This window comes from Paramisgurnus dabryanus, chromosome 11 (genome assembly GCF_030506205.2).
Source record: "Paramisgurnus dabryanus chromosome 11, PD_genome_1.1, whole genome shotgun sequence".
Lineage (NCBI taxonomy): Eukaryota > Metazoa > Chordata > Actinopteri > Cypriniformes > Cobitidae > Paramisgurnus > Paramisgurnus dabryanus.
In genome coordinates, this window is record NC_133347.1 from 3,644,735 (window position 1) to 3,669,231 (window position 24,497).

At 38.4% G+C, this 24,497-nt stretch overlaps 1 protein-coding gene across 4 annotated transcripts in view; it reads right to left on the reverse strand.

Moving 5' to 3' along the window:
* Nucleotides 1-24,497, reverse strand: part of plxnb3 (plexin B3) — an 82,467-nt gene that overhangs the window by 16,200 nt on the left and 41,770 nt on the right. For all 4 annotated transcript variants that reach the window (XM_065270237.2, XM_065270235.2, XM_065270236.2 and 1 more), the window contains exons 3-18: nt 20,081-20,260; nt 14,754-14,882; nt 14,350-14,450; nt 13,730-13,862; nt 8,942-9,101; nt 8,286-8,394; nt 7,609-7,717; nt 5,145-5,270; nt 4,819-4,935; nt 4,509-4,599; nt 4,087-4,253; nt 1,392-1,543; nt 1,021-1,284; nt 631-804; nt 399-540; nt 40-276 (exon numbers count right to left, since the gene is read on the reverse strand). In XM_065270237.2, coding sequence (XP_065126309.2) covers nt 40-276; nt 399-540; nt 631-804; nt 1,021-1,284; nt 1,392-1,543; nt 4,087-4,253; nt 4,509-4,599; nt 4,819-4,935; nt 5,145-5,270; nt 7,609-7,717; nt 8,286-8,394; nt 8,942-9,101; nt 13,730-13,862; nt 14,350-14,450; nt 14,754-14,882; nt 20,081-20,260 — 2,391 coding nt within the window. The remainder of the gene's footprint in view (nt 1-39; nt 277-398; nt 541-630; nt 805-1,020; nt 1,285-1,391; nt 1,544-4,086; nt 4,254-4,508; nt 4,600-4,818; nt 4,936-5,144; nt 5,271-7,608; nt 7,718-8,285; nt 8,395-8,941; nt 9,102-13,729; nt 13,863-14,349; nt 14,451-14,753; nt 14,883-20,080; nt 20,261-24,497) is intronic.

A 24,497-nucleotide genomic window follows, 5' to 3' on the forward strand; every position in this document is an offset into this window, starting at 1 on the left:
GAACACGCCCTCATTATTTTCATGATGGTTATAGCGTACCTCCACTGCCAGGACTCCACCGGGCTTGAAGCGAATGGCTGTTCCCGGAGCTTCGCTGTTCAACTGGAATAACTCCGGGTTTGGGTGAAAAATGAACTGTTTGCCCTTGATGGTCTGGAAATCGATGTGGACGTTGTCCATTTCAAACCACACTCGTGTGATCCGGGAGTCTGGCGGCACTTGCGGCGTCCTGCAAATCATTCGCTCTGAGGTAATGTTTGTGCACAACTCCTTTGTCTGTAAAAAAAATGTATGGGAAAAATTCAGTCAAGTGAATGATTTAACAATTTTTTGGACAAATATTTCTCATGTTTGCATTAAAAGTTGATTATACAATATGTAAAGTGTACTTCAATTACCGTTATCAGGGGATTTCTGATAGATACTTGGGTATGTCTGCGTTTTCTGCCATAATTATCTCTCGGCTCATAAGCGACTGACATCTTCGGCTGCTGGACGACATTTAGGTTTTGTCCGCTCACGTACACGGCACGTCCACCCCTGCATTTACGACAAAAGTTAGATAACATTTCTGTTTGAAGACATCTTATAATATAAATGTAGAATGCATAAATGCAAACCGACTCGCACCCGTAAAAACTCTCCATAGGAGTCGCATCAGTAATAATCGGGTCTTCCATATAGCTGAAGAGGACACTACCCACAATCCTTTCTGCCTTTCCAAACGTGACTTTGACTGGCACTTTTCCAGTTTGGTTTGAGTGACTTGTTCGACAGATCAGCCATGTATCGCTCACTCTATCTCTGAAATAAAAATAAGACAAGACAGACAAGACAATGTGTCAATCTCACTTTCATGGCATTTGTTTGTATATGGTTCAGCTGGTTTGTGATCTATGTTTTGAAATTTTAGCACCACTACTGATACAACATGAAACAGCTTGCTAACATTGACTGGCTTATACTCCAATATCAAACAATGACACATTTTAACATTTAAGAAATACTTTTGGTGCTTACATGCGACAGGGCTGTGAGCCGACGAAGGCTTGCAGTCCTGTGATCTGATCGTTTTGTTCTGTTCTTTGTCCCGTCAGCAGTTGAGTCCCGTGTACGGTGAGCATCGTCCCTCCAGCTAAAGGACCCTTGTCAGGCACAATCTTGTTCAGCTGTGGGTCCTGATACGAGAACGTCTGCTGGGATTCTCCTCTTTCTGAACCTCTCACCGTGATGATGACCGGCCCAGCTGAGACGTTTGTGCTGGCCTGCAGCTCACAAATGATGCTGCGACACGTTATCAGAAAAAAAGACACAAACACAATCATTTGTAACCTTAATAATGTCTAAATAATTATTGCACCGAAATGCAGTCCATGATGCTGGAATTGTACCTGGTGGAAATGCGATAGGCTTCGGGGAGAGGTCTGCACGCGACCCCTGCCACCGTCACACCTGACTGGATCTCCTTAAAGCTCTGGCCCAGGTTTGAACCCTGGATTGTCAGTAGTATGCCGCCCTCCAGTGGTCCAGTCAGTGGTTCGACCTGACCAGACGAAACACACACAATACACAGATGAAGCCTTTAGGGACAATTGTTACTGAAAGTACTAACTGAAATTTGGTACAATGCATAAATGGAAACATTAAATAAAAAATTGTACTTGGTCAAATAAAAAACCCGTTCAGTGTTTAGGGCCCAAAATAAAACTCGACATGTGTCTAATTAACAATGTAAGATAAATAAAAGTGTAAAAGTTAATGCACTACTAAAATCTTCATCTAACCACTTCTCCATTTTTGTCTTGTTTTATAACCACACTGCAAAAATGACTTTCTTACTTGGCATTTTTGTCTTGTTTTCAGTAGCCTACAAATTCTTAAGTTAAAATTTATTTTCTTTATGAGAAATATGACCTAATAAAATAAGTCTTAAATCAAATTTAAGTGAATTTGTGTTTAAATCAAGCAAAACAAATCTGCCAATGAGGTAAGAAAAAAATCTTGCATTTTTTTCTAAAACACTCAATTCAAGAAAAAATTGCCATTCCCCATTGGCAGCTTTTTTCCTTGTTTTAAACACAAAATTTTACATTTTTGTCTAAAACTAGACTTATTTTCTTAGGTCATTTTGCTCATCAAGAAAATACATCTTGATTAAAGGATTTTTAAAAATTTGTACTAAAAAAACAAATACTATGTAAAAAGGTCATTTTTTGCAGTGCATAAACATGATTAAAACAAGATGCAATTACTTTTAGAAAAAACATTAAGATAAAGTTTGTGTGGATAAATATAATACATTTTTAAACAAAGAAATGTTTTTGCCATAAGGTAAAAAAAAACATATTTTTTACATAAAAAATAAGTTTTCCCCAATTGACTACATCACTGACAACACTAGCTGTGTTTCCATTAGATTTGTGCAAAACTTTAGCGTTATTTTCTAAATGCCGACAAAAAAACTATTGTGAAATGATGGCGTTTCCATTAACGAATGTTATGTGACTAAAGCGTAATTTTGTTGTCTTACGATAAGTCTTTACAAAAACCTTGCCGATGGGTATGTTCGACTTCGTACAGCGCCGTGCAGGCCGACATGAAGATTAAATAAAAAATATCACTGTATTTTCATGTCATGCACTTGGCGGCAATCAAACATACCACGCCATATTTAAATGATGATCATGTGACTTTATGCACAACAGGTGACCTGTAAATGCGGAAAAAAACTTTGCATTGCAGATATATTTGCGATATATTCCTTTTCCAAATTGCCTAAAAACCACCTCACCCGAGCGTAAAAACTTTTATTGCGATATATGGCATTTATGCAATTTTGCCGTGTTTCTATTGGGCACAACATCCTCTTAGTGTAAAAATAAAATGTATCATTTAAAATTTAGCTAGATACTAAGTTACTATATACAAAAGTATGAAAAACAAAATTACATTTCCCAATAAGCAATAGGCGTCATTTCACCGTCTAGGTTACCTACACTGCAAAAAATTATTTTCAAGAAAATTAAGATGCTTTTTCTTGATGAGGAAAACGACCCAAGAAAATAAGTCTATTTTTTAGACAAAAATTAAATCTTTTATTGAATTTAGTGTTTAAGAAAAATGTTCAAGATTTTTTTGCTTACCCCATTGGCAGGTTTTATGCACAAAATCACTTAAATTTGATATTTTTGGTCAAAAACTAGACTTATTTTCTTGGGTTGTTTTGCTCATCAAGAAAAATAACTTTTTAGATATTTTTACTGAAAACAAGACAAACACATTAAGATTTTATTTCTTGAAAATCATTTTTTGCAGTGTATAGACCTAATATTGTCAAGCTATGAGTAACCCACTTCTGCCCAAAATAAACTTGAATTTGGTTGTTTTTGCGAAATAACTTGTGAGATGTCGGATATTTCATCATGTAAGCAAAGTCAATCTGATTACAATCTGATTGGTTTTAATTATTTAATATTTTATTTCATTTAAGGGTTATGGTTAGATGTCTACTAAATTTCCACTGACAGCCCAAATTGTTTGTGTAGTGTTTGGACGCTATTAGATGTCTTTTAAATGCAAAATTGCTTGCTGGGTTCAGTCCGAGGTTATGTTGGGCAAAACAAGTAACACTGATATTAACAATGTAGCAATTGATTGTTATAGAGTTGCATTGTAAGGTTCGGGTAAGGCGTTTGACGTCCTTTTCCCTAACCTGGGAAACTGCTTACACTTCCGGATAGATAGTAAAAAACCAATTGTTTCATTTGGGACAAAACTACTCTTGTAAAAATGTAAACACTAAAAGGTTGAGTACACAGTGAATAGTTCAGTGGTAGGCTGCATCCCGTCGTGGCCACCCCAAAGAAATTCATTACATAAAACCATATTAAACTTAGATTTTTTATTAAACAAAACATTAAATGATACAACGTAGTGCTGTTTGTTAGTAAACACAGAATTAATGATAAATTCATGTATTTTCTAAACTTGGGCACCCCCGGCACCATCTCGCACCCCCCAGTTTAAGTGCATATTGTATAGTATGTCATTTGAGACACAGCTTGTATGTATTTTGTGTGTACACACCTGTGTAATGAGAGGAGGAGGGCAGGTGTCCACAGTTTCACTGACACATGATTGGTTGTACACACAGCCAGGTGCTTCATCGGCACACCACACACACCCATAATCAGCTGCGACTGCGTGACACTGACTGCAGTCCGACTGCCCGACTGCGCAGTTGTACAGCTGCACTGTTATACAAACACAAGCGACAGATACGATTTACAACACTGTTACATGCTGAATAAATACTGCTAAACTAACGTAAATCACATGTAAATCTGCTTCTCAGTAAAGTTTATAGAAGAGTAAATAAATGATACACATCACGCAGATTATGACTACGGAAACGACGGTTAATCTTAGCACTTTTGTGTCCTGATGGATCACTACTCGTAACTCATTTCCTGATTGAGGAATTGTGTATGAAAGGTCAAAATACTTACGACGAAGATGTGGAGCTGAATCTATACGCTTCGTCCCCCATTGCAGATATACTGGAGCGTAATATTCAAACTGCTTTCCTGAATACTGAAACTATACAGACACAAAATCAATGTGTAATCAGGCAGATGCATGCAGACAAATTACATGCGGCACCATCAACAAATCCATGTTTGGATTGCTGTGTTTGCTGGCTGGTGCCATAAATTACAGCTATTATCGGTGTAGATGTCACACGAGAGTCTATATTAGCCGCGGCGGATGCGAAGTGATGCGACGCGGCTCAGAATAAATGGATGCTATTAATATCACCTTATGAGCGGCGCACTTGAACACATGCGTCCCCGCTTCTTCACCGCGGTCCAGCGTTGCCGATAACTTCAGTTCCTGGCCTTCGATGACCAGCACGCATTTGTAATCTTTCTCATCCTGTGTGGAACATAAGACCGTATGTCACACGTTAATCACGAGCGACCTCTAACCCCCCTCCACCACACATACATTATCATAAATGAACACTTACATCAAGACCCCTAGGGAATTATGTCATTTATAAATGCGCAGCCATGAACCGGCCAAGGCCAGCGTATTGACCGAGGTACAATATAAGAGAGGGATAAACCACAGATGATAATCACCTCGAATATGTCCAGGTTTTTGCCCTGTAAAGAGATCTCTGTGTCAAAACCAACAGGTACCAGAGGCGAGCTTTGCAGGGCCCAAACGCAGGGGCAAGATTCAGGCCCCCGGGGCGTTGAGTCCTCCTGCACACAAACACCAACAAAGATTTCAGTGGATTCATATCAGATGCCAATATTATAGTACTTTGATTTATTTTATATTATTCATGTAATATATTTTAAAATTTTACTTTGGAAGCTTAGTATTATATGCATTTTTAGGTTTTAATGTACATAATGTCTAACAGCTGAAGCAAAACATGGCGTTAGCATGCTAAAAAAACATCACTGTTACTGAACCATTTGACCTCACTAATGGACTAGTTGGTTGTCGTACTTTAAAGACAAATATCAAGATATTTTATGGTTGTCCCATTTAACCCTTTCAAACAGATCTGTTTCAGCATTAGCAGCAAGAATTATAGAGCAGTGGTTCTCAAACTGGGGGCCGCGAGATGGTGCCAGGGGGGCCCCCGTTTTATGACATTTTATAAAATACATTAATTTATCATGAATTCTGTGTAATTAAACCTAAAAAATAAAGCTACTAACCAACAGCACTACTTTGTATAACTTTATATGTTTTGTTTAATTAAAATGTTACATTTTAGAACCGTTTTTGTCATAAATTTTCTTTGGGGGGGCCGCGAAGGAATGCACCGTACACAAGGGGGGCCTCATGCGGAAAAAGTTTGAGAACCACTGTTATAGAGGACTGATGTGACTCCGGTAGTCTTTTTATGCGTTTACACTAGACGCAAATGAAGTGATTTAAATGTTAAGTCAATGGAAAGACACAATGGTGGACAAAATCATTGTCGCTTTATGTGGACACCTGGAGCTGTATGACACATCTTTGTTGGAGAAAAAAATGCTCTTTACTCAATTTTGAGCTATATATACAGTGTGGAAAATAAGCATTTGAACACCCTGCTATTTTGCAAGTTCTCCCACTTAGAAATCATGGAGGGGTCTGAAATTGTTATCGTAGGTGCATGTCCACTGTGAGAGAAATAATAATAAAAAAAAAAAAAATCCAGAAGTCACAATGTATGATTTTTGTAGCAATTTATTTGTATGATACGGCTGCAAATGAGTATTTGAACACCTGTCTATCAACTAGAATTTTGACCCTCAAAGACCTGTTAGTCTTCCTTCAAAATGTCCACCTCCACCCCATTTATTATCCTAAATTAGATGCACCTGTTTGAGGTTGTTAGCTGCATAAAGACACCTGTCCACCCCATACACTCAGTAAGAATCCAACTACTAACATGGCCAAGACCAAAGAGCTGTCCAAAGACACTAGAGACAAAATTGTACACCTCCACAAGGCTGGAAAGGGCGACTGGGAAATTGCCAACCAGCTTGGTGAAAAAAGGTCCACTGTTGGAGCAATCATTAGAAAATGGAAGAAGCTAAACATGACTGTCAATCTCCCTCGGACTGGGGCTCCATGCAAAATGTTACCTCGTTGGGTCTCAATGATCCTAAGAAAGGTGAGAAATCAGCCTAAAACTACACAGGAGGAGGTGGTCAATGACCTGGAAAGAGCTGGGACCACCGTTTCCATGGTTACTGTTGGTAATACACTAAGACGTCATGGTTTGAAATCATGTGTGGCACGGAAGGTTCCCCTGCTTAAACCAGCACATGTCCAGGCCCATCTTAAGTTTGCCAATTTGTTTTAAGTCTTAAGTTTGAAAGTTTGAAAATGACGTGAATTTCACATGCGAATGAAGCGAGTTACTAAAAATGTTGAAGCATCCAACTATGCGCAAATACCGTGATTTATTCGCTTCGTTCATATTTGGTGTGAACGTACACCGCTGACTGAACATCTGACGTGTAAAGGCCAAAGTATGGTCCATGTTTTACGCATATAATAGAGTCTGCGTATAGTGTGCGTGAGAACGGTACCCGCACCGCCAGATTTTTTAAACCATGCATACATTGTACGTGTAGGATGTATGCGCCTACCGGAGTATGTAGCCCAGGAGATGCATTGCATTTTGTCGCAATGCACATGCGTCGAACCTCTGTGTACACGTACAAGTCAAATCAACTCTACTTTGCAAGGCTGTGCATTCGACCGTGCGTATAAGTTCGCGTACACATAAAAAAAAAAGGCTATACTCCGGGCTTAAGGTACACAACATTGGGAACACCAAGAACTTCTAAGTTGTCATCTGACTGAATTTTATATGTTTTCTGGGAGATGTAGAGACATCGACTTTAAATACAAGGCTGAACAAATTGAACTATGATTGGTTGATTTTCATGTCAGTCATGGGCGGTCCTTGGCTAATAAAAGCAGCTATGGAGTCCAGACGTTCAGTCGTCAGTCTGTAGGTCAGGCTATAATTTAAAAGGTTCACATAAAACAGGTAAAGCCCTGCTGTTAAACAGTAAAGTCACTTACCCTGCTGTTATGGATGATATGATGACTGGGGCAGCCGTTCTCATGAGCACAGAGTTCATCCTTCACGCACCAATGACACGGCCACATGCTGCTAACACACGCCATGCACCTGCAATGTATTACATATGAGAAGATTTCTTTCTTTATTTCTTTTCTTTTAAACGCCATGCCAGCTTCTAAGGCTATATTCATGGCGAGAATAAAGTCTAGTTATTAGAATTTGGATCCTAAGGAATAATGCTAAATGCTTACACATTCATGACGTGCCGTGCTAAGATGAAGTGCACGCATTGAATAAAGATAGGTATGTATTAATTTGTCTATGTTGAGGTAAGAACATAAAATATTGAAAAACGGTGTAGTTTTCCTTTAAGTTTAAAAAACAAGTGTATTGCAACAACGGTGTAGGCATAAATCAAGTATTACAGTCAATCATAAATATGTAAGGAATAATTGATGATGGGCTGTTGAATTATTAGAAAATAATGCACAACCAAGGTGGTAATGCGGCACGACGAGAGTTATCGAAAAATTATGCACACCCATGGAACCTTTTCTCAACCAATCAGAATAAAGCATTCAACAGCCCCGTTTTATTTTATTTATTTATATATTTTTACAAATTAATTTATTATCATTACAAAAGCACAAAGTTTGAGTTGAGTCTGTGTCCTTACGGTGACGTGACATTAAGTCGTCCGACAGCGTTACAGTCATAAAAGGTGATGTTTGTGTGCGTGATAGTAACATCTCCAAACTTCAGTGCCATCCGGACAGACACGTGATCTACAAACAAACCCACAGAAGAAATATCACATTAAAAAAACATCACAGACAAGAAATACAGACAGATACTTCAGCTCCCTTTTTTTATCTTTATGTTTCAATATTTAACCATTCCTGTGAGTTTGAAAGAATAAATCGTACGCTCCATGGAGATGATTCAAGACTCAAGATTCATTCTCTCACAGCGGACATTCTTGGGTCTGAGAGACGTTTGCTTTAAAACTTTAATCATGGACAGACTGACATCTCATAGTTGCATAAAAGATTATTTACTGTAGCAACTCAGAAATATCTTCAAATGTCAGCATCTTCTTGCTATGCATATTCATGTATATATTTTGAAAAAAAAGCTAGTGGTTATCAGTGAATGTTTATGTGCAAGCAAATAAAACCACAAAGTTTCAGATGACCAAGATTACCAAGAATCGCGTGTAGTGGGTGCAAAAGAAGCGAGACTGCAGAAGTAATGATTCAGGTTTCATGCACTCAGCTCAACAGTTGGTTGTTGGGATAAAACTGTCTTGGTAAATGTGTCAGCGCTCCTCACCGTTGCCTGGTGGGCTGGGGGGAAGCTGCTCGGGTTCTGGTGATTGACATTTGATTCTGTTCTCCGTGACAACCGCAGGCTGAGCAGCCAAACTCCCAAAAGCGCAAGATAGAGACTCATCCTCCGACAGGACCGGCAACTGAAGGACTGTGAAAGAGACCTTGAAAGCAAAGGAAGAAAACATTTTAGACAATTAATGGCTAGTTTAGGAACGCGCAAGGCCAAGGTTGATGTTGTGAATACTAATCTGAGATGTTGTTTGGTTGCTTGTGGAGTTTGTTTGCAAAGTTTTTCGTGCATAAAGAGACCGCTTGTGTTCAAAACCGCCTGTGCTTGTGTAATGAACAAACTGTCTGCTGTTGGCAGTCTGTGCTGTAACAAACCTGCTGTTGTCTAAATTCGTTTCCCATTATAAGAGTGTTATTCAACAATTAAAAACAACATGAAATTGCTTTACCAGCACAGTTTTCATTCCTATTCTGACATATTTCTCATTAAAACATAATGTTGGGGTGAGACAAACAGTAGCTCATACTAAGTTAATTTCGTGTGCAAACATTTAGATGCCTCAAAGCTGAAAGACAACAAACTCCAATTTTGATTTAACATCGCAATAAAAACATCTAAAGCGTGTTGCACAGCGTCTGAAAACACATAAACCTATAATGTAACCACAGCCTTACATCGCACAACCACAGACCACACACAGGCCATTCATGAACCGATAAATACTGAAGACAAAAACGGCCAGACTTTTAAATTCTGTCCACATGACAAACAAAGTGTTTACATCTACTAAACTGCTACTATAAGCTATACAAAAAAAGGGAACTGGCGTTGCTCATGTAAAACACCCTGTGTTTAAATATCAATGTGAAAGATAAGAGAAGACAAAATAAGAAAAAACAAGAAGTTGCCAATGTAGTGTTATTCACAGATCTGAAATATACTTGTGGTGGTAGCTGGTGAAAAAGGCAATCATTACCCATCTACAAAAAATGGTCTACTACATGTGTGACAAACAACTAGTAACGTGTGACCTACCCAAATACTTGGATTTATTAAACATTTATATTTATATCACAATATATCTCATCATTTTAAATTTAGATTAGGGATGCATAACGATTAATCGCGATTAATCTATAGCAAAAAAGTTTTTGTTTACATCATATATGTGTGTGAACTGTGTAGAATAACTGAAATGCACACACATGCATGAATGTTTATATTTAAGAAATTTTTACATGAGTATATACTAGTGCTGGGCAAAGATTAATCGCGATTAATCGCATACAAAATAAAAGTACATTTTTGCATTATATATGTGTGTGTGCTGTATGTAATTATTATGTATATTTAAACATACTCACATACATATATACATTTCAGAACATTTTTATTGATATATATTTTTTTAAATTTAATAATATAAAAATATAAATAAATATATATACACCTGTAAATGTTTCTTAAATACATACATGAATTTGTGTGTATTTATATATATTAATAATAATTACACACAGCACACACTTGTATATTATGCTAAAAAAATCACTTTTATTTTATATGCAATTAATCGCGATTAATCTTTGCCCAGCACTAGTACATTTGTATATAATTTATATTATATATAAATATAAATAATTCATATATAAATGTATATTTATTCTTAAAATTATACATGCATATATACATAATTATTATACACAGTTCACACACATATATGATGTAAACAAAAACTTTTATTTTGCTATAGATTAATCGCGATTAATCGTTATGTATCCCTAATTCAGAAGTCTGTGACTTTACAGTAAATCATTGCTTTTTTATATCTTGAGTCAGCTTACATAACAAGAACAGTTTGCCGTTATAATTGCTCGTTCAGTGCATGGGCTTGACATTAGTATTGCTTATTTGCTACCATCTCTGCTTTCTGAGCAAACATTTTAGATATAAAAAGACGGTTCATTCATAACATAATTATAAAAATGGGAGAAAGAAAGTGCAGACCATAGAAACCGGAGGCAAGCTTAAAACTACACATGCACTTTAGCACGCTTGTTCTCTAATTGACTCACACAATGTTAATCAGACCCAAAGTTATTAAATTGGGACCGACCCAGACCCGACTGACCATTAAAAATATAGACCCAGAACCATAAGGGTCCCGGGTCCTTCATGAAGACCTCTAATGCATACAACTCGGCTCAAGTTCACAAACAAGAAAGGATACATTGTGTTACATGAGATTGCTTCGAACGCACACCGAACTCATCGTGAGAGACAGGACGTGCTCGCACGCAAAATGTCATTATTAAATAGTGTTGTTTTATCAAGAACAAAAAAAAGACAAAATTTGATGCCAGATATACTTGGGTGGTTGTTAATAGTAAAGTCAATGTGTGTGAAACACTGCACCAGCCAATCAGAGCGTATCTAAGGGTTAAACACAGTTATGTTAAAACAGAGACATTTCACTGTGGGTGGAGGTGTCAGAATCACACAACAGAAACAGAAGGTAAAAAACAAATGTGCGAAATAGATGCGACCCAGCCTGGAAAAACCCAGATGAAGTCATCTCTTCTGTTTTCTAAATAAAATCATCCAAGAACATTGTGGAAATATAACCTTGATATCAATGATATCGACTAAGATCATTGATTGAAATCAGCAGCTGGATTTCCATCGAAATGTCAAGCGAATATTTTCAAAATTTGCAAAAGAAAAACAAACAAATGCAAATTAGGTGCGTTTCCATTAAGTTGTTCGTTGGAATTGGTAACCTAACCAACAGTAAATATAACAAGGCACGCTTAGAAATTGGAGACAGGACTGCATTTAGTGATGATTTGGCAAGGTATCAATTAACAGGCAGTCTAGCTTGTAATTGCCAAACTGAATGCTGTGCTCAGAAAAAGACATTTTGATGCAGACAGTAACAGCAAAGCATTGCAATAACGTCGAGCCCCATATGTTAAAGACAACATTAGCTGATACAACTAAGTGGACAGTCACTACCAGAGGTTTCTTTACTGGTTCCTCGATTCAATTGCGATTATTATGTTAACGATTCGATTCAATATCACGATGCGTTGCATCCTGTTTTTAGAATTACTGTACTGCACATTGCTACATTCATATCAATGAATGCCAGATAGTCTTTATTGTAAGATTAATGACAGACTTAAGTAGGTTAATTGAGGTTACTGTCTCTTTAAGAGAAGCTCGGACTGGTTTCTGCCTAATCTATACATAAATTTAAGACATAAACAAATGTTTTTATTAAAAATAGAATACTGTGGAGATCATTTAGTTTGTATGTGCCCTGCCAAGAACAGAACGATTTTATGTTTGCTTGTTTTGGAAACGCTTCTCTCCGTGTATGCACTACTGAGTGCACTTAAACATGCCCGCACACACAGTCGCTCCGCATAAAACATTACGTCGTTTTTCATTGCTCTATTCGCCAAAATGTATGTTAATGGACCACAGTATGAGACACAGTAGCGCAACTCTTTCTTAAGTTTATACATCAAGAGTTCTGATCTTTGAAGGGCATAGGGATAATCACGTCTGACCGGACCTGGGCCAGACACATTCAACCACACGCGCGTCTGTGCGTACAGAAAGGTGCTCACTTTAGCGCCTTTTTGTGGTTAAATTGTCTAAAATCACTTGAATGTTAACAAGCTTTTGAACATGTTCAAATGATAAACTTACTTTATTTAAATTTGCGTATTAATCCGCGTATCGCATGCAAGCCGAACTCGCTCTTGTATCTCACCACCCTCCGTCATTGTCTCTACCGCGACTAGCGCATACGCGACGAATGGCATCAGCAGAACATCAGTAGTTTATTAGTGGTGCTCCGATCAATGCCGGTCCCCACTAAAAATACGTGGCCAATCACTATTCTGAATCGGACAGCCAATCTTATTCACAGCTATTTCATGTACTACGCCTTTTGATCAGTAAGTCCTTATCGATCTGAAATCCCTGTTAGTTTGAATCATTTATAACATGCATTTGAAAAAGCAACACTCGTCAAAAATAATTATTATACATATTCTTTATTATCATGAAAATACCTGAAAAAGGTTTGAAGAATAGCAATATAAATATATCCTTAAGACATTTCCTGGAGCTGTGTGTCATAGCTGCGTGTGTATTGTTCTGTGTGTATTGTTTCTGCACGAGAGCGCCCTCTGGCTTTTGGATGTAGTGGCATTTCACCGTAATTTATTGAGAAATAAAGCAAGCACTATCGGCCGATCGATCGCAGCATCCCTATAGTTTATAATCGATTATGGGCTATTACTGCATCGATGCAAAATCGTCCACTCCCGCATTGCGATGCAACGCACAATCGATTAATTGTGACATCCCTATCAGTCACGTGGATTTAATATTCGCTACGTCAGTATTTATTTGGCAAATGCATTTCCAACTGCAATTATTTTTGCATTTACTCTTTTGCGCATTAGTCAAAAATCACCTCAATCGAGAGTAAAAACGTTTTTGCGAATTAAGGATTTTTATTTGAAATTTGGCGTTTCCATCACTTGTTTCTTATGCAATACTTGTGCATAAAATCGGGGTGATGGAAACCAAGCTAGTGAGTGAAATCAAACTTTGATGCTCTTTATCTCATCAGATTATGAGAATTTATCCTGGAAAATACCGAAACAGGCAATTCGTTGCCTAAAATTGATTGCAATTTGCATCGTCGTCGATTGCTTCATGCTATGTGAATTAATGCTGATCTGGGATCAGGGTACGTACCTCTGTTTGCTGTTCTCTGCTTTGGATGGCAGGTTTAACGCTCTCTATGGAGATACACTGATGCTCATGGCCGTAACTCCAGATCCAGTGGTTTGGTTGAGCGTGTCGTGCACATCCCATCTTTCGTGTGCATCTGAAACACAAATACACAATGTGATAAAAGTCTTCTGAGAATATGACAGCGAGATGTTGAAGGCTTCACAGGTCAGCCAGGGTTCTCACAAAAATGAAAATCATTTCCTCACCTTTATGTCAAGCCGACCTCATATAATTTTATTACATCCGTGCTTCTGTTTCCATAAAGTGAAAGTGTATGGTGATTCATACTGCTTAGCGTCGCTCCACATTCACTTTCATTGTATGGAAAAGAGCGACCGTAATTTATCCATTTATGAAGGAAGTGAATCACTACTTAAAACATAAGTAATGATCCCCATAACAAAACATACAGTTTAAACGGATAAACCAGTAACACAACTGCTGTTCTGTTGTTGAACAATATTCAAAACTGATCCATGGAAATAAACGACATACAATTGTTTATGCAAAACTAGGGCGCAGCCTCATGTTGAAAGATCAAGCAATAGTGTGTGTTAAACCATTCAGGTGCGTTAGATTACCTGCCCTCCAGCGAACACCAACCACAGTACGGATCTCTGTTAGACAGACAGGAGTGGCAGTCCAAATGCTTCTCGCACTGAGCCACATCGAGCTTGGTAACCTGAAACATGCACACAGACACACAAAGGCCCTGAGCAACGTTCTCATTTTGCAAACTGATAAACGCAAGCGAGCGCAACTTTTGCATGAGCGAGCAGCGTGCCAAGAATCTCGGATTCTGGTTGGCTGTCAAAACGATTCCACTGGCAATTATTTAATGTAAGAAACAGAGACTTTCATCGGCAGAAAAACTGTCATACGAGAGATGTTTGTCAGAGTAAACGTGTAATCCTTTGAGAGATTGTGAGTGGTGCCGTTTGTATCGGTTGCTGGCAGTTGAAAGGAAACGATTTGTCTCTCATACCTTTCTGTCAGTCAGCACGTAGACGCTCTGGTTGGTGGAGTCCAACAGAAGGTCAGCGTTAATGGGGCTCATTGGATCCACCTCCACAGTGTCATATTTAGTACCGGTACCATTTGCATGGAGGAACACCTGCAATGAAAATGCGCATGAAGGCGGTCCAAAAAGACACACACAGACACACACAAATTGGGTAAATGTACCAACTCACAAAAAAAGATAATTGCCTAAACGGTTTCATTTTGGAGACATTGTGGCTTACAAATATTTCTCAGTAACGTTCTTGTTTCAAGTGCATGAAAGCATTGCATTTTACATGAATTACTGTTTTTAGAGAATGTGACTGTTTTTGCTAAATGGATGCTAGTCAATTTTGAGTGGTTGCTAGGTTGTTGCCAGGTGGTTGCAAGTGTGTTTTAAACTGTTGGTAGAGTGTTGCCAGGTGGTTGCTAGCGAGTTATGAACGGTTGCTAGGATGTTGCCAGGTGGCTGCTAATGTGTTTTGAGCAGTTGCTAGGGTGTTGCCAGATGCTAGTGAGATAGCTTAATTCCACCTTAATGTTCGTTACTATTTTATTATTGTATGTTTCTTGATTTATGTACAATGCTTTGGCAATACTGTAAGTGACACAATTATGTCAATAAAGTTCCTTTAAATTGAAATTGAGTTTTAAGCAGTTGCTAAGGCGTTGCCAGTTGATTAATAAAGAGTTTCAAGTGGTTGCTAAGGGGTAGCCAGGTGATTGCTAGTGAGTTTAGAGCAGTTGCTAGGGCATTGCCAGGTGCTTGTAAGAGAAATTTTAGCTGTTGCTAGGCCACTGCCAGGTGCTTGCTAGTGGGTTTTGAGCAGTTGCTATGGCATTACCAGGTGCTTGCTAGTGTGTTTTGAGTGGTTGCTAAGGCGTTGTGAGGTGCTTGCTAGTGTGTTTTGAGTGGTTGCTAGGGCATTGCCAGGTGCTTGCTTGTGTGTTTTGAGTGGTTGCAAGGGCATTGCCAGGTGCTTGCTAGTGTGGTTTGAGTGGTTGCTAAGGCGTTGTGAGGTGCTTGCTAGTGCGTTTCAAGTGGTTTCTAGGGCATTGCTAGGAGCTATTGTTTTTTAGCTGTTGCTCGGCCGCTGCCAAGTGCATGCTAGTGGGTTTAGAACAGTTGCTATGGCATTACCAGGTGCTTGCTATTGAGTTTCAAGTGGTTGCTAAGGCATTGCCTGGAGCTTGCTAGTGTGTTTTTAGTGGTTGCCAGGCCATTGCCAGGTGCTTGCTAGTGTGTTTCAAGCGGCTGCTAAGACATTGCCAGGTGCTTGCAAATGATACTTGAGCGGTTGCTAGGGCATTGCCAGGTGCTTGCTAGTGTGTTTTGAGTGGTTGCTAAGGCTTTGCGAGGTCCTTGCCAAGTACGTTTCGAGTGGTTGCTAGGGCATTGCCAGGAGCTTTTGTTTTTTAGCTATTGCTAGAATGCTGCCAGGTGCTTGCATGTGGGTTTTGAACAGTTGCTATGGCATTACCAGGTGCTTGCTATTGAGTTTCAAGTGGTTGCTAAGGCATTGCCAGGTGCTTGCTAGAGCGTTTCAAGTGGTTGCTAAGGCATTACCTGAAGCTTGCTAGTGTGTTTCAAGCGGTTGCTAAGGCATTGCCAGGTGCTTGCAAATGATACTTGAGAGGTTGCTAGAGCATTGCCAGGTGCTTGCTAGTGTGTTTTGAGTGGTTGCTAAGGCAATGCCTGGTGCTTGCAAATGATACTTGAGCGGATGCTAGGGCATTACCAGGTGCTTGCTAGGGTGTTTCGAGTGGTTGTTAAGACATTACCTGGAGCTTGCTAGTGTGTTTTAAATGGTTGCTAAGGTATTGCCAGGTGCTTGCAAATGATACTTCAGCGGTTGCTAGGGCATTTCCAGGAGCTTGCTAGTGTGTTTCAAACGGTTGCTAAGGCATTACCTGGGGCTTGCTAGTGTGTTTCAAGCGGTTGCTAGGCATTGCCAGGTGCTTGCAAATGATAATTTAGCGGTTGCTAGGGCATTGCCAGGTGCTTGCTTGTGTGTTTTGAGTGGTTGTTAAGGCATTGCGAGGTGCTTGCTAGTGCGTTTTGAGTGGTTGCTAGGGCATTGCCAGGAGCTTGCTAGTGTGTTAAAAGCAGTTGCTAGGGCCTTTCTAGAAGCTTGCTAGTGCGTAATGCGTTTCGAGTGGTTGCTAGGGCATTGCCAGGAGCCTGCTAGCATGTTTTGAGTGGTTGTCAGGCCATTGCCAGGAGCTTGCTAGCGAGTTTTAAGCAGTTCCTAGGGTGTTGCTAGATGCTTGCTAGTGTCTTTGAGAGGTTGCTAGGTTGTTGCCATTAGGTTGCTAATGAATTCTGAGCAGCTGCTAGGGCGTTGCCAGGTGGTTTTGTTTGGTTGAGTATTGCTGTGTGATTGGTAAAGCATTCTGGGTTCTTGTAGGTTATTCACTGAATCAAGTAACTTTTAAAAAAACTCACATTTTTATCACTATGCCATTTTTACCAGACTCATTGTCTGCCTAATAAAAATCATAAGCCTGATCACTCCAAAAAATAATGCACACTCTTGAGTGCTCCAATAGCGCGGTTAGTGGAGCACTGCATTACAAGATTGTGGGTTTGATTTCCAGGAAACACACACTGATAAAAATTTATATTTCGAAGCACTATAAGTCATTTCAATGCATGACTGTAAACGTAAATTTCATCAATCATATTTGCCCACAGCACAAACAGTTGCATGCCAGGTTTAACATCTAAGCTCAGGGATTTCGTAATATTACCACTTTTCAGCATAAGCAATAGATATAACCCTTAGCAAACCACATTATTTTACATACATGTTTACACCCCACACTGACCACAAAGCTCAGGTGAGCTGCACTCTCAGCAGTACGGTATGTGCGTTTCAACATCTTGTAGGAGGGAAGCGATACAGTGGGCCGCCTGTGATAAGTTTTGCCCGAGGAAAGTTTAGAGTAGTAAACAAGCAGCTGTTTCAGAACTGTTGTAAATATTTCATGCAGCACTGCAGGCGGTTTGGGCAACAACAAAAAATCATCATATACAAAAAAATTCGCCCTGGAGTACACCTCATGTGACCGGCCTTTCCCACAAGATAAGCTCTATGAACAAGTCCTCTCACGCTTTTAAGGCTGTCACACGCAGTACCACGTGCACACACATGATCACAAACCCCTATGACTGGGCCGACGATGAGCTGTAAATGGCCCACATTCTCTTACTGAAAGGAGGCAAAACATCTATCAAAACACATTTACCCCAAAGAGACGCCACAAACAGACGAGATGATGCAGCCCAACACTATTTGTTATATATTAACAATGAAGAATGGATCTTGAAGGACTAGTCTACACAAACATTTGAACTCACATGTTTTTTTCAACTTACATTTTGGACTGTTTCTTGGACAAAGCTACGGTGAGCTTTGAAAACATAAGAAAATATAAGTCTATACTCATGTTTTCTATTTTAAATAAGAGAAACATGAATGCATTATGGATTTGACAAAAAAATACACGTTTTTGCGAGACGACATACTTAAGCAATAATACCCAAATTAAAAGGGATGCCTCTTCAAAGAACATTTAACATTTATTTTAATTCAAGGTGCAGTGTGTAAATTTCAGAGGCATCTAGTGGTGAGATTGTGAATTGCAACCAACGGCTCAGTCCAATGCTTACCCCTCGCTTTTGAAACACATAGAGAAGCTAGGGTAGCCACCACCAGACAAACAGGTCATTACCGGAGACAACTTAGTAAAAAACTTTTGTCCGTTAAGGGCTTCTGTAGAAACATGGCGGCCCAAAATGGTGACTTCCATGTAAGGGGACCCTCTGTGTATGTAGATAAAAACATCTCATTATAAGGTAATAAACAAACAACGGTTCATTATAAAAGGTCTTTATACACCCCTGATAATATAGTTGAGTTTATTTTGCATTTCTGTCAAGAGATCCTTCTAAAAATTACACACTGCACATTTAATGGAAAAACAGCATTATAGACTTGACATTTCTCCATTAAATCACTATGAACTTCTGCTTTTGTGTTTTAAAGAAACAAAACAACAAGTTTAGGGCTGAATGGCATTAGGATAAATATTGAGAGCAGGCTTGTCATGCAGGCTGCATAACGATTAATCGCAACTAATCGTTTGCAGAATACATTTTTTACTTATTTATTAAGTATTTAAGTTTATATTTCATATAAATTTTATAAATAATATTTATTTTCTATTGAAAGAGAACTGAATATTTAAACAATGCTTAGAAAGCATTTGTGTGTAATCTGAGTTGGACAGAAATCCGAAAACTTAAGAAAATGACATGCTCAAAGTTCATTAAAACAACTATTTCAAATCCTGAAGTAATTTTCTTTTTTTATTTATTAGTTAGAATATGTATAACTTAATGTTGAAAAAGGTGAATAATCGTTCAAAACGTATTAGTCGGTGATAAAATCAACTATTAGTCGATTAACTGTTCTAATAATCGATAGATTAATCAATTATCAAAATAATCGTTTGTTGCTGCCCTAATCGTTATGCAGCCTTTTTTCATATTTTGGGCGAACAACTCCTGTAATGCAACTTATTAGAAGCAAACCCTAGCGTGCAAAGAAGATGACTCGCTAATCATGTATTTCCTTCCACCTTCATGACTCATTAAAACATTTTAAAACTTTCCCACCTCTTATTAAGAGCACAAGAGCTTAAGATATGCATGCACCCTCTTGTCCAGCTGTCTATTAAAGGCAGCCAAGATAAAATGAGATCTCTTATCTCATCTCTCATGTTTTTCAGGTTTGTAGCAAACCCCTTCGAAAGATGATCTTGAGTTTAGTGGCATCGAATCGCAGCCCTCGTACCAACACGTTTCCTTCCTTATACAAAAGTGTCCAAGACTATATATATCACCAAAAAAAGTTTATTTCCTTTTCACAGCAAAGTCACAAGAGAACAAGAAAACTTTATCATGATAAATAATTCACCCCACTAGCTGAACTCTGAACAAACCGAAATGGGTTTTAATAACACATTACAATGCTTCAGGGTGGTTTACTCATTACCAGTGAGTTTCTGCTTAATGACAGATTATGATTGCTGTGTGTGTTTGCGTTTCGATAAAACGACCCTTAATGACAGTAAACAGTCTTTAAAAGTCACTTTTTCACGCTGATTTTTCCCATTACGCTTTCGGAGATAGATCGTGGGTGTGTAATGTGAATGTGGACTGAAAACATAAAAACTGCAGGTTTAAACTAAATAAAAGATGATTTAAGAAGCTAGTTCTAGATATATAGCACCATTGAGACGTACCTTGTGCAGCCGTCCGCTTTTGTCCCCTAGCAATACGATGGTGTGGCCGACCTCGGTTGCCGTGGTGACGGCGGTGATGGAAGGAGTCCAGGTGAAAGCAGGTGTGGCCTCGAGAGCAACAGCGCTGGCGATGGGGCTGGGCGTGTGTTCTCCGCCACACGGGTACTCGGTCAGAGATGTCTGAAAGATCCGGGAAACATTATATTACATATATGCAGCACAAAATACATTCATAACATGAAGAAAATTATGCACCATTGCTATTGATACATCGCAAATCAATTTTGTGAAGCGTTTAACTTGGTATTTTTTGCTTTTAATGTGCTTTCAAAATACTGAAATATTTGTAAATGTTTTTTTCCTGCAAGACAAAGTAGACAGAAAATTATTGAGGTGGTAAATGAGACACGATGAAGGCCAAAATCAGTTTAGTCGCTTTAGATAAAGCATCTGCCAAATACACAAATGTTTATGTAAATTGGTACAACGTCTGAACTGCTGTAAGTTTCCAATACACGAAACATTGGCCGTGTTTTGAATTCACTCAAACGGAATATAAAAAGTTTGGGAATTAATGAATGTTAAATGTTTTGGAAATAATAAAGAACAAGCACAGTGCTTATCACAAAGACAGGCAGCTGTATGCCCACATGGCTGCAAAACCCTGTCCATTGATGCAGTCGAAATAATTAATATCCAAAATGCTTGTTGAATAACAAGTCTGAATTACCAAATACCGGCCAAGTGTTTTCCAAGTCTTCCAAAGACAATTAGGCTAACATTTGTAGAGAACCGGAAACATCCGGTCCTCTCTGTGTGCATAAAAATCAATACCAAAAAAGCGTAGCTGCTTTTACAACGGTGTCTGACAAACGATTTCCATCATCTATACATGGCTGGCAGTGATTTTTAGATGCACTCTCACTGGAGCCAGAGGTCTGTGTGTCCTAACCTAAAGCTATTCTGAAACTTCAGCTGTTAGCGGACGAATAGACACAACTAACCAGTCAACAGAGTGGACGGCTATGAGGGAAAAAGGATAACACGTGATTGAAATCAAAGACGAACACATCAGCTGCTTTCGAGATATTAAACAGCTGTTCATTTTGCAGCACTTAGATGTATGCTTCACACAGAGAGCAATCCCACAATGCACTTCCAGGGTGGCAGATGAGGTTTTATGGTGCTGATAATAGTTTTGATAAGCTAATAACATAATTTTGATAAAAATTCCACATCATAAGTTTAGCAATAAGCTGCAGGGTAACATCAAACGTTTGCCAACCATTTCTAGTTGCACCTCTCGTGCTGAGAGGTATTAATGTGGCAGCATGTGTTTATGTACAGCATTCCAAATTGGTCACGCACGGGGTCCCAAGAAGCTACCTTAGAAGGCAGCTGCCTATGTAGGCGGTTTAGTACAGTAGGTGTTGAAACAGAGAGGACAAAGCTGTTACAAAGAGGAGTAGTTGTGGTGGCGGTAACAAAGTTGGGATGTCGGATCACAAGTGGACGAGAGAGAGACATTCACGTTTACACCTGGAATTTCAATCCGTCTATTTAGTTCACGTTTGACCACTTCTGTCCCGATTACTGAGGGTGTGGTCTGTGGGAGAGACCCTCTGCTTTCGTTTAAACGCAAGCAGGAGAAATGACTGGTGTAAATTGATGTAAACTAATATTATGTCAGAGTCCTATGCTTGTGTTGTTAGTAAACATGCTGAACAGTGTTTTTTACATACCGGTAAATGGGTGATTCTCACGAAATCCAGACTTAGAAGTTGAACAGCATCAGATTTTTTTTTAAAAGTCCTTGAAGCCAATTTTTTTGCACACATAAGATTAAGGTCTGAACTTACTATAACCATTATTTTTTGAATTATAGAATTATTTACATTTTTTATTATTATTATCAAAAATGATCATTACCGCAACATGATATTACATTAAATATATACATTTACAAACTCATGTTTCGGTAATGAGATCTAAAAAGTTGTCTAGGTACTCACAAACAAAATTTCTACTTTTATCTGGAGAGCAAAAATAAGAACTGCTTACCTGGTAGCCATCTTGAGTGTCACAGTCAATTATGTCCCTTCCAACTATTTTTTTTTTTTTTTTAAGTTCCTTGAGGGTTTAAACAATGATTGAAAATTGTTGTGGAGGATGAGAAAATTGGTCTTGGACACATTTATATTCCTTATTATTGTCTCTACATTAACCAATGATCACCAAATACCACATGTTTATTTACTTTAAATGTTTATTAAAGCAATAAACCCCAAGGAGCAGTGGGTTACCAGTGCATTTTATAACAGCTAAGGGGCGTTGTTAGGCACGACGCGAGGCGGGGCACTGTAACCCCACTAGGGCGGTCACTTTTTATTCGATATTCGAATATGCATTCGAACACGACGTGAAATATCCGTATTCGAACTATAAATAAACCATCCGGTTTTTAAAATGCCATATGTAGCGCATTTTTTTACAGTAACACCTCGTAATAGGAAGGAGGCTGAGAGTGAGACCGACGACAGCAACTGTGCGCACGAGAGGGAATCAAATGGGACCAAAATGAACCTAATGTGCATGTCAAGATAGAATTATAGTTTGTATATAAAATGGCATATTGTTTATAGTGTTAAATATTATAGCAGAATAAAAATACGTGTTAATACGTTCGCATTATGAAATTAGCATGTATGAAGATAATTTCATCATTTTTACAATGCAATGTAAACTTTATATTAAACAACAACAGCATTCGTCTTGTAAACGGATTTGAAATGATCATGTGTTGACTGTCGCGCGTCACATAGACGACAGAGTCAAGTGAGATCTGCTTAACTCATCTATAAGTTTAATTTCATCTCAAGTATCAAAGGGTTTGTGCTCTCTATCATTAAAAACGGTCAAGCAAACAGCACGCGCAGAGATAATGCACTTGTCAATGACGGCTCACAAAAATGAGATTACTTCTCACAAACACGCTCAAGCCCGGGATATGTGTGCTTGTCAATGACGGGCATTAAATCCGTCGAATTCCGCTGAGTTTTCTGCCGAAATCTGCGGGCGCGAATTCCGTTTGGGTCTGCCTATATACTCCTGCTGCTATTTAAGTTGTCATGTTATTGTTTGTTACTGTTCTGAATCATTTTTTTATATATATAAGTTTGTAATTTATAAGTTGATAACCTGCTGTTTCAAACATTAAATAAAAAAGTAATCCAGACAACCCTGTTTATGAATGTCACTGTTAATAATTTTGTGATTGAATCTCCATTACGGTGTTTTTTATGCGCACGGGGGGGGGGGGGGTGCTAGATATTCGAATATATTCGGATACATTGCATGATATTCGAAATCCGTTCGAATTTGATTTTTCTCAAAAGTGACAGCCCTAAACCCCACTGCTTCGAGGGGTTTATTGCGTTTATAAAACGGTTACTTTATATGCATAACGTTAGAGGGATTTTATAAAATAAAACACAAATAAGTTGTAATTATATTAGTACAAATATTACTCTTCCGCCAAACAAAGTAGTTCCTCAGAATCAAGTGTGACTGAAACAGAGCGCAGTTCCCAACCAACACAGATGCAGCAAAGACACAATGAAAATATGATTTAAGACTGTGGTGTTTATTTTATAAATCACCATTCATCTAATTTATACATTAACATTGATATTGTGCAACTGTTGAAGTGATGATCAAATATCTTGGAAGCATGCTGAACTCTTTCCCCGTCAGCGGTTTTTTTTTGTTAAGTTGCCACCCAGTTTTAGTTTAATGCCTTGCAGAAAAAATTATTTTTTAAATAAACATAAAATATCAAATGAAAGAACAGACCATCCACTTTCAAACAAAAACAAAAAAAAATGTTTCATCCTACCTTCATTTGTTCGCTTATCACCTCTCAAATTTTTTAGCTAAAAGCGGAGATAATTCCATTTATGTGAAGAACTTATGTAAAAGATGAGTTTCAAAGCCATCAAAACTTAAACGCTGTGTTTTCAGTGTTGAGTGAATGCGTCAGTGTTTAAGTTGGGTAAGATCGCCACCCAGTGGATAATAGCGGACGTATGAACTTGAGTTATAAACTCCTCAGACAACGTTTTCTCTTTATCGACGAGATGACTCAACAATATTTATTGACAGTTATCTGGATATCGCCATTAATTGTGCAATTGTAGACAAATTAAAAATATGATTAAAGACACTGGTGTTTATTTTCATAAATCAGTATGCAGCAACAGTGGCGCAGTGATACTTATGTAATGTGGTCTGAACCGTGAGGTTACCGGTGTATTTTATCACGGCTTAGAACGCGTTTCAACCAATCAGAATGAAGAACCAGAACTGCCCGTTTTATAAGTAATAACATGCAGTGAAGCTTATTTTTTTTATTTTTTAT